The 14,773-nt window shown below is 37.1% G+C and overlaps 1 protein-coding gene across 1 annotated transcript in view; it reads right to left on the bottom strand.

Annotated features, from left to right (window-relative positions):
- LOC121631943 (ankyrin repeat and fibronectin type-III domain-containing protein 1) overlaps positions 1-14,773 on the bottom strand; it is a 129,091-nt gene that overhangs the window by 32,563 nt on the left and 81,755 nt on the right. Inside the window, exon 5 of the mRNA XM_041973046.1 lies at positions 11,541-11,581. Coding sequence (XP_041828980.1) covers positions 11,541-11,581 — 41 coding nt within the window. The remainder of the gene's footprint in view (positions 1-11,540; positions 11,582-14,773) is intronic.

The following is a 14,773-nucleotide window of genomic DNA, read 5'->3' as shown; positions in this document are numbered from 1 at the left end:
GTACAGACTACTGCGACGCTGTCTCCCTCTGCTCAAAAGCAAGACTCATATCTGATGTCATTAGTTTATGTGAGCTGCTGCTGAAATAACAGTCCACATACGGCTTTGATAAAACAAGGTTTATGAAATTGTGCACACTCTCATGCTGTTACTCTGATTACTGAACGACGTGGATGAATGACAGTGGTGATTTGGCCAGTTTCACTCAATTAACAATCTAAGTTGGTATAATGTCATTGTGCACTTTTTTGGCACCTAGAAAAGACCTTGAGTGAGTAAACTGTGTGTTTTTATTTAAGAGACTGATTTGCTGCAGTAAGAGGACAGAAGGTTTGACAGTGCCCTGTCAAGTCCAATGCTTCCAACACAGTTTGAGCAGATGTGAGAGACTGCTCATCCAAACAGATAAAATTGGATCAAGACCTTCATTGCATGATTGTGTTTCCACTAGAGTGAATAAAAGACTTTTTTGACCTTGGAAATTAAAGTGAAATGCTTTCAAGTTGAGTGCCAACCGGGCTTTCTTTTACCTTGCTTAAACATCTTCTTTTTAAAAATCTGACACAAGAAATGTCTTTGTTATGATTCACTGCTAGTTTTTTTTCCCCCTCTTTAACCAGTCCACATCTTTGACAGGCACTATAAATCCACATTTTACAAACACTATAAAAAAAATAATAAAGACTTTCTTTTTATATACAAAACATTTTCCTCTGATGGAAACAAGCCCTGAAAATTTTAGTTGATGCTTAATAACATGACCCTTTTTATACCAGCAGACTTAAGCTCAGATGAAAATGCACAAGTTCTCATTCAAAATAGCCTTATGCAAAGGCTTATCTAGGAGAAGAGCCCACAGCCTGAGAGCCTGTGTTCCCACTCCTACACCATCTACTACTGTTTCCTGCCCTTGTGCCAGCTTCTCCAAAGAGTTGGTTGACCTCAAAGACAAAGAGGCATATTTTCCTGTGTGAATCATGCAAATGGGGTGTGGGATTTTAGTCAGATGGCAGAGGGACCTCTAACTGATGGTGTTAAGTTAAACTGGGCTTTGTCTTCTTTTTGTTCTTCAGCTTCTTCTTCAGAGGCTTTTAATTAAATCAGCACCCTTGCCTTGTACACACGAGCTACTGCCATGGACTGATGTAAACCTCCATTTACCTTAACAGTGGACTTTAGTGATCTGAACAACTCTGATTAATACACAGGCTTCTAGAGTGATTGGTTTGGATCATTATCAGTTGTTAATGACTGCTTTGGTTTACATACAAGTAATTAGTTTTGCCTGTGACAAATACCAACAATGAGAGTCCCTTGTAAAACTTCAAACAAATTTTTGGATCAAACACATGACATGACATGACCAGAGGACTATAGGATAAGAACTGTAATGCATGAAAACACATAGGATCATGACTTCAAAAGACACAGAGGGCAGCGGACATAGAAAAGACCCAGGGAATCCCTTTGAGGGGTTTAGATGAAACTGCACATGCGAAGCAGGTGGGTCTGCTGGCAAATGGCTGCCCCTTGGCTCCCAGAGAGCCTCAACCCTGGCTCCACCCCATGCAGCTGTCCCTGATAACATCATCACAGCAGGCACACCACAATGAGGCAATCCCCCTTGGAGGCCCGTTCAGGATATCCTGGTTGATTATCCTCTCATCAGAATAGTATTTTCTTTCATTTTCATGGTGTTGATTACACTTTGAGAAATTAGTGAACTGATTGATTATTTTTTCTAAAATAACAGAGACTTTAGAAGGGATCATAAAATCATGGGATCCTATCAACATGCAACCCATCTAGACCACCAGGAAAGGGCATACACAGTAACAAGCCAGTGCACACAACCCTAATAGACTGCCATGTTGTGTTTGTACTGTATACTGGCGTACTGGAGTTTGCTAGTCCTCAATCATGTCCACCTCACATGTCAGGCACTCAACTTTCTCCTCTGTCTCATAGTAAAGCATAAAACCATAGGACATATCATCATGTGTGTAGATATTAGTTGTGTTCAAGGTATTATTATATTATATTATATTATATTATATTATATTATATTATATTATATTATATTATATTATATTATATTATATTATATTATATTATATTATTAATGTTTATTTATTTATTTTGACATAAAAGAACAATTTCAGATGCAATTTCTTAGTAATGACCAATATTTGAGCAATGTAACTATTATCCAATTCATTGATGTCATAATTTAAACATGCATTTTAGTTACTCTACTTGTAATGGGTAATTCTACAATGCTGGTGGACTCAAAATGTGATAAGCAATCCTACAGCTTTATATTTCTCCTCATTAAAAGCCTGACACTGTTTCTCTGCAAAGTGACTTAGATTTTGATCTTGCCAGCATTAGTAACTTTCCCCAATCCTGCAGCACAAGTGTGCTTTTGTCAGCTCTGAACGGCTTGTGTGATGATACGGAGAAAGTGTTGACCTATGCTCACATACACGCTTCCAGCCCTCGCACAAACATTCACAGTGTCACTGCGACAGACTGCTTTCTCGCAAACAACTCACCTAATGTCACTTTGCCTCTCTGTTTCATTGCCATGGCAGCAATTAACCGTTCGAAGGTATTCATTCGCAGGAGCTCTGCTAAAGAACTGATTGTTCTCACTCACAGTACACAAAGCTATTGATGGAGCACTTTGACCCGGCTCGTAGCCTCAGTAACCCACTATTTGAGAGCAGAGTTAAGACTGCCTGGAATTCTAGCAAAACCGCAGCTGCTTAGAGACATTAAACTGTAAGCTACAAGCAACAGCCTGCTCACAAACCAGACTTTAATATTCAGTTTAAATGCTTTAACTAGAAAATTATACATATTTCTAAATTATTATTCAACATCACTTAAATCAACTGGGGTAATTATATGAAGTTTATTATACCGTTGTGACAAAGTGTTAATCAAAGTCACTGTAATTTAAACTATATTTAACTTTTCAATATTTAGCTATTTGGAAACAAATATTCAAGTTACAGTAATTATATTGAGTATGAGCTTGAAGTGCTTAATAACAGGAATTTAAATCAAAATTCAAGGAAGAAATGTCAGCTTTCTAAGATGTTAAACCCCTCTACATATATTCAAGGATATTTAAATCAAGCTGTTTCCTGGGCAGAGCTTAGATAAAACAAACCACCTTAAGGCTGCAAAGACAAAACATGGTCTAATCAACAGTTTAATTAATCTACTATAAAAAGGTTGCAAAAAGTTGCAAAGCACTTATAAATCTAAATAATAGACTGTTTTATCATTTTTCCAGTTACATTTGAGTCCCTGAAAAGCAAAACAAGACACATTAAAGAGCTGTAATTATTAAACCATTCAATCACTCTGGAAGTAAATACTTTCAAATTAAAGCTGAGAAGCTGCACATTTAGACAATATTTACTATACAGCTGTAACTTTAAAAGTTTTTTTTATTTAACTATAATAACAAAAGCTGTCTGGGATTTTTTTTTTATTATTATTTAACATTTAACTTTTCAGAGGATTTTGCGTGAGATGTGTTTACAAAAAAAAAAAAACATTAAAATTATGCATTACAATTTATGTGATCTGTCTGAGGTTGCTAGCTCTTAACCACAGATCTTATTTCAGATAATGGAGAATTGACGCTGAAGTAAATCATGAGCAGGACAGACAAATACCTGACCCTGTTTCAGTAATTATGGGCAATGGCTGCCTACCTAAAACAACGATTTTGTAGATGAGGGAAAACAAAGAGCAAGGATTTCTTTCATCTCGGTCTGCTGCCGTGGCTTCTTAGCTTTGCCAATTGAACACAAATACACTAAAAAGAATGTACATGCAAAAAAAAAAAAAAAAAAGAGGATAAATTAAAGCACAAATACTCAATGGCACATAGACAAGCACAGTTTAACTCATGAACATGCCCCTTAATGTGTTTCATTAGACAAACAAAAAGGCTTTCAGGGGTCCAATCATAAAGAACGCAGCCAAGCTATGAACATTGCTAATTAAAATCTGCTCAAAGAAAGCCTTGTTTTCCACTCGCCATCTCCATCCAAACCCATGTCTGTGTGTACGTCTCTCCACACGGCAGAGGCCGCTTTTATTTCACTTGGACTCAGGTCTCACCAATAAAACATTCTGATGTTTCTTCAAGCTAACAAGATTTTCCTTCAGTTGTGATACACTCACATTATCTGAGCTGCTGAAAGTGTAACCTGTTGGAAGCTGTGAGGGTTAATTAGAATGAACACAGCCGTTATTATATAGTACCTGATGTGTTCCTGAGTCTATGAATTTGGTCTGCTCCATTGTTTTAAAATAGCATAAAATAATATATCGATGTGATAACATGCATGAACGAAAACGAGTCAGAGTGGCACAAATGAAAGGAAAGGAAGATTCTTTCAAAAGCCACAAATACAAAGCAAAGGCGAAACATAAACCTTAGCAATAACTGGCTCAGTATCAAGAGCTAATGATCCATCTATAAGGCTACTTGCCAAAGAAAGGGACTCTGTTATCATCCCACACACATCTTTTCATATGCTGCCCATCCACCCACTTTGGTAAACAAAGATATTTCCATCTCATCTTTTTTTCCTCCATCTCTTCATCTCTTAGTCATGCTCATCATTTCATCTGCTTCTGTATTATCTTTATTTTATATTACTTCTGTTTTCCACAGAGTCTGCAGACAGGAATTGTCGGGACGACAAAAATTTAGAGGATTCTGATGCAGTTTTTCACTTTGGTCGGCTCCCTGTGGTGTTGGGTTCGATATCATTCCCTCTGTGCCCTCCTCTGCGTTTGATGTGTGCCATTAGGCTGACGCAACACAGTGAGATATAAAGATGATGGATTTGCAGTCAAATTAATCTTGAAAAGAGATGACAAGCACATAAAAGCCTGTAAATTATTAGAATCTGGAGTTTGATTACCATGCGCCGCTGAAAGAGGACGGGGCAAAGCAACCAGTGCCACTTAAGGTTTAGGGTGGAATGAGATTATAGTAAAACGTTATTTGAGAGAAATTGATACGGCTTCAGTAGCTTTTACAGTGTGGAGATGTTTGCAAAGTTCCTGCACATGCATGCATAAACATAAAACAGAAGCCATAAAAAATATGTCTTGTCCAAGATGAACACAGGCTTTGACAGTTACAATTCAGCTACTACAGAAACAAGACAAAGTCTGAATGCAAATGTTAAAATTAACAGATCAAACCTGAGAAATTTACCTGACAGCAGTTACCAGTCACCACATTTCACATGATGTTATATCCCACAAACTTCACATAGTCTCCCAATTATTCAACAAATCCCCCATAAAACTCTACATTTGACTCCTGCTGGCCTCATCTATGACAGAGAAAAGCTGATAAAACTTTGTGGTGCCTGGATCTTAATCCCCTGCGTTGGTACATTCATTCTGCAGTAAACATGCCATTACTGAAGTGACTGGGTCTGAGTATGTGAGGATCTGTGAGGAGGCCTCATTTCTGAGCTCAGGATTTTAGAAGCCAGGCCAGATGGAGATGGACATCCCTCTGAAATCATGTTTAAGGCCTTGAAACAGCAGCACACACACATTCAAACACACTCAGGACATCCAACTTTTCCTGATGCAGCCACAATTGTGCATGGCGTCGAGATTCCAATCGGGTTTGAGCCAGCAGTCTGAAGGGATTATTTATGCTGGAAAGGATAAAGAAACCTTGAGGAGGGAGAGGGATGTGTGAGAGTTTGTAACAGTTCTATACTTGTGAGAACCAAATGTCTATATTTAGGATAAGAAATGGAGAAAAATCTGTAAATATTCTTAATGTCTCCTTTTAAAAAGACATTACTCAAATATTTGTTAGGTAAAACGTTAACAGAAAGTGCGGCAGTAAGTGTTGCGTAAAATGTGGGAAAACATGCATTTTCATATCATTATCTCCACCAGCTTACATACCTATCTGACATTAAAAGTGATTTAACTGTAAAACCCCACTAGATCGCTGGAACCCCCCCATGCACAAACGTGCAACTAAATGAGGTTGTCAGAAAAATGAGCAGTTCGTCTATTACCACGTTTAACCGCTTGGTAAAGGACTTTTTTTTTTGGAGCAAGAAGAATCCTGGTTTTGGCTGCACCCATTAGGATGTCTCATCCACTGATGTCTGTTCTTATTGTTCCTTCATCACTATTTACACCAACTCAACTCCCAGATGATCCAACTGACTGCTTTGACAAACTATTACACCTACTTTGTTTACATTGAGGCCATAATTGCATATGCAATTATCTTTTTAGTGACAAATTGAGTCTTTTGTAGTAATATTTCAGAAAGTGAAACCTATATAATATGTAGATTCATGACATAGAGTGAGCCTTTATTGCTTGAAATTTTGATGATTATGGCTTACAGACCATAACAAACCCAAAATTTTAATATTATATAAGATCAATAAAAAAAAGATCTTTTAAAGAGAAAAACCAGGCTTCTGAAAAGTATGTTCATTCCTATGCACTTAATACGTGGTTGGGCTCTTTTAAATGAATTACTGCATCAGTGCAGCTTTTTCAAACTGATAACTGCCTGCAGGTCATCTGCATTGTTGGGCCCTGTGTCTCATCTTTCTCTTCATAATAACCCACAGATTCTCTGTGGGGTTCAGGTCAGGCGAGTGCGCTGGCCAATCAAGCACAGTAACACCATGGTCATTGAACCAGCTTTTGGTACATTTGGCTCTGTGTGCAGGTGACAAGTCCTGCTGGAAAATGAAATCAGCATCTCCATAAAGTTGGCCAGCAGATAAAATTTCGTGGTAGATGGCTAAGTTGACTGTGGCCTATAAAACAAAGTCAAAATGGAAAGAGCCATTCTTCAGAGAATAGTGCTGTTCTTCAAAGTTTGTTCCTCTTTTCTCCCATTTTTTCCTTTTTTTCAGACATGCAGACAAACACACGGACACACACAATTATTTGAATGCTTTACCAAAACAATGGCTGATTCTGCCTGCTGAGCTCTTATGCCTGGCATCCTGCTCTTGGGACAGCCCAACACTATTGCAGCTAAGCCACATCCAATAACACACATACACACACAAATAGTTAGATACATTCTGCTTACATAAAAGTGCTCTCTTTATGTAATGTAAAAAAAAACAAACAAACAAAAAACAAAACAGGAATAACATTATAGCTCCACATGTGTGCACACATACGATCAACTGTACAAATAGTAGCAAACTCAGATAATAAGCTGGAGTCAGTCTCCTCAATCCCGCTGACTTCTCCTTTTTCTACCACCATTACCACTATTGTAAATACTCCTCAGCATGTATTTACACTGTGATTTCAGAACTCTGGAAAAAAAAAAGATGAGGTGAAATGAAAAAAGGCTGGAAAAAAACAAGGAATGTGTGTCAAGTCTAGTCAGACGGTGGGAACCCTCAGCCCTTATTATCTCTCCGCTAGATTTGCCTCGGATTGTACCTCCAGGGGACGAGATAGAGTGACGCAGTGGGTCCTCGATTTATATCTGTGCATTCTGTTCTTTCAAACTGAGTTTACAGCAGTGTTTATCTCTAACTGATGCAAAAAGATAGGATAAAGGCAACCAGAACATGGCAAACCACCGGATACATCAATAAACTACAAAGGTTCAAAGCAGCCCACACTATACACAGAAGATCCCACATACTATGTTGAAGTGGGGCTGAATGATTAATGGTTTTTAAATCAAAATCACAATTTAAGATGTTGCAATTAGCAAATCATTATTAATTTGTTACATGGCACCTGATCCAGGTTTTAAACCTACAGCATGCACGATTTTTACAAATCTGCTTGCTTCAGACAGATTTCCTGTCGTTTTTCTTCTGCAACAGTAGGGTCCTCTTTTTGAGAGTTAAAAAAATGCGTCCGGTCAGGATTCTGCTCTTTCTGAGCCTGAAATATGTTTACAACAAATTTGTGTTACATTTCATTCCCCACACTTGTCTTGTATTATCCACTCTCTCATAGCCGGTGGAGAAAGGAAGAAAGGAGGAAGCAGCAGCACAGAGAGGACAGAGTAACTGGGTGCTTGTGCAAAACTGTGGAGAAAGTGCGAGTTACTCTCCCTCCTCATATTCTCGGATGGACTTCGGCCCCATTGTGGATGTTACTGTAGTCCATAAATTAAATAGGGTTAAAAAGGGAAAGTGAGACCAAGCCATTCTTTGAAAAACTTATCTAAATAATAATGACAAATCCAAAGAAGAAAAAAAGACTTTTGACTGACTGATTAAGGACTTGGATTTATAGACTACTCTTTGCTGGGTTTTTGTTTCTACTTTTTTTGATAATTTGATCATCAAAATATTTTAAAATGTCTTAAAAAAAAAAAAAAAAAAAAAAACCCACCAAAAATAAAGTTGAATCACTTCAAAATGTCTATAAAATTAAAAAACATCCTTCATATGTCAGCAAATTCACACAATGTCTAAACAGTAAGATTAATTGAGGAATAAAAAAAGAAAGGAAAAGAAAAAAGCCTTTTTCAATTGAAATGACACTAATCTTGTATAAAATTTAATTTCACCAAAGAAAGAGTGAGTTATTGTGTTTCATATGCACACACTTCCAAATCAGAACAATCATTTGGCTTGCTCCAGTGAATAAATTAGTCTAATCAAATTCTCGCTTCACTGATGGCTGAAACTGTGCCCCTTACTTCATAAGAGAAGCAAAGTACCCAACTTTTACGTATTGTTGGAAAATTAGCAGCTTATGTGTTTTTTTTCTTGACTATAACTTTAAGTGAAACATAGGGAAATGGACAAACAGTGGCTAATTTCCCACTGAAGGAAGCTGGAGTGTCCCCAAGCTGTTGCTCTTAATTGAAGATCTTCTATGTAAGACTTTGCCATCTGTGTCAACATAAAGAAACATTTTCTTGTGAAAATTAGTGTGTATTTCCAGGTGTTATGTCTCTATTGGTACTGAGCAGAGATGGAGCCAATTAAATCTCACATCTACTACTAAGTTATTTGACACGGGAGTGAAAGCCAATTTAAACACTTTCCTTTGACTCAAGAGGAGGATGTTAGCAGGTTTTTATCACCAAGATAAAAAGGGCTTTAACACTAAACCAGGATTTACTAAGGTGCTAATTTCAATAATAAAATGATTCAGCATCAGTCCCTGAAGAAATAAAAGAGTTTCCATTTTGATAATAAAAAAACAAACAAACAAGCTATTTATCTGTGAATGTCACACTCACCTCCTGACCCCTGTTACAGAGAACCAGGTGGTTTTTCTTTTACTTTTAAAGAAACCCTGTTTCTATTCAAGATACATGTGTAAGAAAAAGAAAAAAAATCTATGAAATGAGAGACCTTTTGGTAGCTCTGGTAATATGCCTGCCTCCTCGTTAATGGCCCATGATTACCTGAAGTAGCCTGTAAAAAGGCAGGATGCTATAGAAACATGAATAAAAGTATAGGTCTTTCTTGATTAAGATAATTGACAATTTTTAGGGAAACAACCCTGACAATGGATAAGCCGGGTATACATTTAATCTAACTTTAGACGCCAGAAATGGCTTGCCACACTTATCTTGATGGAGTTTAAATGATTCTGTTTAAACTAATTTTTAATAGGAGTTCAAACAAACTGAGAAGATAACGCTGATGACACACACTAATACCAAAGGTAAAGAAATACACATCAAGGTGGAACTTCTTTCATTTATCCTTTGTTTTACGTGTTAATGATAAGTTTGAGATGGAAAAGCAGGTGCATATGCACTTGAATAATATTTAATATTTCCACTGCTGCATGTTCATTTCCTCTTATTCACATATTTGTGCTGTCCAAAATCAGTGTCCTCTTTGCCTTATTCTTATTCTTAGGCAGACTCCTTTTACTTGTCATCCCTTTTTGAACCCAGTTGCTTGTATCCTGGCAACAGATGTCTCCAATTCTGGTTCACGGAGTACTCACTGTGCCAGTACACAAGGCACATCAAAAGTAAGTAAAAAAAAAAAAATCATAAATAAATGAATGAATGAATGAATGAATGAATGAAGAAATAAATAATAATTTTTCATTATAGTACTGATGCAATACATGCTCCACAAATCTCGTGACACATGAGACGGCTCAGACACATAGACTGGTGATACACTGTACATTTTGTGAAGATGAACATGGGTGACACTGGGTTGCTATGAAACTGTAACACAAAAAGCTCATCTTGTATGATTAAAGCTCATGCCATTTATAAGTTCCCACTGTGATATTAAATGTTGGGTTCACACTCTGGAGGACCACAATTCAAACTCGCACCTTTGGCCTGAAGCACTGACAGATTGTTTTTTTAATTATAAAAGGGTTATAGACGAACAAAGTTTCCCCACAGTCCAATCAAAGCTCATGAAGAGGACTGTGTTTATATATTTAATACAAATGACATAAATTAGAAGTTACCTGGTAGCAGATGAGAAAGAATGTCTTGCTCTTTATTGTGATAAAAAACAGGAGGAATGATCTCTGATGAAGAGCTTGTCCTCTCCTGATGTTACATGTTTGTTGACAGTAATTTTTATCTGGCAGCATATTTTTGCTAACACAAGATATGATACAGGCTGTGGGGCCAACACACAAAAACATTAAAGTCCTAAACCAAAGTTGACCAAAGTTACAGGTGTAATATTCAAAGAATCACTGTCTTGTTTTACTGTCATGGAGTTACTTCCATTCTGTTTAATCTACAGAGTACCTTGCTGAGAAAACGTAATGCCTGAAAGGTATTACTGTTATGGAATGGATTATGGGTCAGGCTTATAATCCTGATTTGCTTTTGAAACACACACAAACATTTTAAGAAATATGATGGCTTGACACACAGATGAAAGTCAAATTCTTAAACAAGCAGCATAGTGTTGTGACTTTTACTACACTGGCAAATAAAACCTAATTCCAAGCTAACATGCTGTTTAGTGAGCTGAAATGTAACAAGAGGTTTTAGAACAACAGTGTCTCCCAAAGCTTTGTACAAGCCCAGCAGAACCTTATTATTATTAAAGGAATTTTGCCATTTTTAAGCATGAAACGCTACCCTATCATCACAGTCCCACATTGCAATGTGCAATGCAGCGGTGACAAAGAAATAACAATACCTGTAATATCAATAACTTTTTTATGTAAAAATAATGTTTTACTTTGTGATTTCATTTCTAAATTATTTGTTTTTGTCACATCAGTGCACAGAGACACATTGTAGATGGGTTACTATGGAAACCCACCTCCACATATAAGACATATTTAGGATGTAAGTCAGAGTGAAGACTTTCAGAAGCTGTGAATTACTTACACTGAGGTCAGTAAGGCAATAACGCATTCTACTTATCAAACAATATGTGCCCTGTTTACCAGAAGCGGTGGTTAGAGCTTAAATCATGTCAATTTCATGAGGAGCTAAAATGAGGAGGGGAACTATACAGGTGAGATGGATGGAGCGATGAACAGGCAGGTTAACAGAGGGGACTTACTTCTTATGCTGGTTCTCCTTTCGGTCTGCAGAGCCTAGACTCTGAAAATAAGAGAAAAATAGACATTAGAGTCAGCATCAAAAAGTTCAGTCTCCAGCTCAATGCGATGTTGGCAACCGAATGCATGACAGATGAAACTTGAATTAAGATAATACAAATAAATGCAACTTTACCTTCCAGTCATGCCAATCAAATGATCAGTGCCACCATGTAATTACATATCCAAACACTTATTCAGTGGGTTTTCCATGTGCAGTAATCTATAAACTGTCATTGTTGTGCACAAGCTTGTATGCCTGTGTTTTTAAAAAAAAATTAAACTGATTGAGAAGAGGTGAAGGAACGAAACACAACTTCAAAAGCCGTTTCCTTAAAGATTAAGTCAATTGAGTTCAGAAACTGCGAGTACAAAACTGATACTCCCTGCCAGCTCGACTCAATGGGGGATGTTTAAATGTATCCCTCCAGCAGAGCCAACCTTTCAGGCACACATGCACGAGCATGCAGTGACACAATAAATGCACCTTAACATACAGGGGCAGACACACAAATAGTATCCCCCTGCTGTCCACGTCCTCCGCAGGCACTCAGAGGCAACACGCTGAGACAAAATTGAATTGGGCAGAAGACACACAGACACCTGGCACATACAGTACACAAACACACTTCACTGGCCTTGGGCTGAATGTATTCTTAAGAGTGTTGCTGTTCTGCATTTTCATTTTGGAAATAACACTAATTTACACCAGCCCCTACTATGCTGAGCCACAGACTGCACCTTGGGACTCCATAGGGAAACTAAGGCCCAAGGCGAGTGGACAAGCCAGCACAGTCAGTCATTTATGACCCAAGATGCTCTACGCTAACAAGAGAGTTCGAGTTATAAGCGAGTATGCAAAAAGGTGGTGGCTGGTTGGTTCATTTCTCTTGACAAGAAAATCTATCTAGTAAAATGAAAGAGGTGATAGTCACAATAAAACAGTGCTGGCAAGCTTCAAAATGTCCCAAATGCCTGAAGTTGTTGAATCCAAGCTGCTATGTGAGGTTCATAAAAACTGTATGTTTGAAAAACAAGTGACAAAAAGACATTCTCTTCCTTTGAACCTTAAACTGAGCATCAGAGATAACAGCTGTTTTGATTCTGTGTGTGTGTGTGTGTGTGTGTGTGTGTGTGTGTGTGTGTGTGTGTGTGTGTGTTTGTGCTTTTATGTGAGTGATACAGTGGCATTTTGACCAGCACCTGACTTTTCAGCACATATAGTGTGCCTTCATATGGTTTCACCCTCCTGGTGGGAACAGGATATGACACACAGAGTGGGTAACCTTTCACCCCCCCACCCCCAGCTCTCCCACTGCCTACAGGTACTACCACTCTCCTGAGAGGGAAAACAGCAGGTGGGTGTCCTTCATTTGACAGACAGGTCTGTGGGTGGCTAAAGGAGGAGTCTATTTTAGGACCATCTATCAGAATGAAGAATTGATTGGCATCAGAGCATGAAAAACATGGAAATTAAATAAGTATAGGAGGAGAATTAATGCAGGATATCAAATGCTTTGTCAAAAGCACATGGCAGTCGCTATCTATCTACTTGAATTGCTGCATCTGTACACTTTCAGGTAAAAACACTGCTTTATCATTGCATCAGGTGATTGACTGCCTCTGCAGACTAGTCCACTTTCAAAGACTGGGTTTGCTTTCACAGTTTGAGTGATTGTTCATCTGTCCTGGACACACTCTGCAGTACTTCAGTGAATCTAAGCAGACAGTTAATCTCTTAATACTTTGAAATTAATCTTGTGTCATCCGTCATATCATTGATGAACATGAGTGGCTGTTGAAAGCCATACACACCATGCTACCAGACTTCCTCCACATGTTTTACAGATGATTTGTGATTTTTGATCATAGGGTGTTTCATACTTTTTTTCCTCTATCACTGTGATGCAACTACGTCTCAACTTCTAATATATAATGTACATCGGTTTTTTAAGTCCAGAACTTCCTACTCCTAAGACTTATGAATGGTTTGCTTTTTGTGGTGAACCTTTTGTATTTGCACTCATTAAGTGTTTACAGTAAGCTTGGATTATGGTATGCATCCCCCCTGGAGAGTCTTGTTTTTTTTTTTTTTTGTTTTGTTTTGTTTTGTGCTGAAACAATTCTGCCATCTATTACTATTATTTTCTGAAGAAACGTAGTTTGACAATCTTCTCATTTGCATTAAGTTTGTTTGACCTCATGTAGATGGTTCACAGCAACAGCACCTTCCAAATGTAGATATACCAAACCTGGATAATTGAGAAGCAGATGTTTCTTCAGTTTTATAAAACACAACCAGCCTACACCTGCCCACGAAACTGATTTGAGTCAAATGTCGATTAAATTAAAGAGGAAATTCTGCAGTTTGCAGCTTTGCTTGTCATATAGCTGTGACAAGTTTGTGTTTTGGAAAATCGGAATAAATGTGCAATTCTATCTTACAGCATGACTGCAGATATGTTTTATTTAAAGAAGCTTTAACATATCATAAAAAAGAAGGGAACATACCAGAGCAGCTGATATTTTGGCTAAAATTTGGCTAAATTTGCATCACAGACAGAAAAACTTGGTTTAAAATATGAACATGACAAAGCTGTATATATGTACATAATAGTATTATAGGAACAACGGTTACAAGTTAAATGATGAAATTGAGGTGATTTTGCTTTTACTCATTATAATGTTCTATGTTGTTCACACTGGAATTGCTTATTGGAATTTATGTGTATATACAATATCTTGGTTTCTTCTGGTTTCATATTGTATTTACATCTATACCTTTTCAGGTAATGTTTTCAAAACACTCCTGTGAAATATATTAGATGTCTTATATCATAGCTTTAGGTTTTTCTTTTCGGATATTATTTAATTAATCAACTGTTATTGATTATTTTTTAACTTTTTTTATTTTATTTTGAATTTTTTATTAATATTAATATTGTTTTACATATTAAATATATTTTAGTATAAATAACTAAAATTGTAAATTGAAAAACATAATGCAGTTACAAGCAATGACTGAAGTCCTAGAAATAATCTAATTAGAATATGTAAAATGTTTACTCATTCAGAAATCTTGTGTAATAAATAAATAAATAAGCATGGTGCATCACACCTGACAAAAACCAGAGCTATTCGTAAGAGCTGGTTTATTTCATGACACTGGGACATATCTTTTACACCTGTATGGTAC

This window comes from Melanotaenia boesemani, chromosome 21, assembly GCF_017639745.1.
Source record: "Melanotaenia boesemani isolate fMelBoe1 chromosome 21, fMelBoe1.pri, whole genome shotgun sequence".
NCBI classification, from domain to species: domain Eukaryota; kingdom Metazoa; phylum Chordata; class Actinopteri; order Atheriniformes; family Melanotaeniidae; genus Melanotaenia; species Melanotaenia boesemani.
This window is presented reverse-complemented; position numbering and strand designations above follow the sequence as displayed.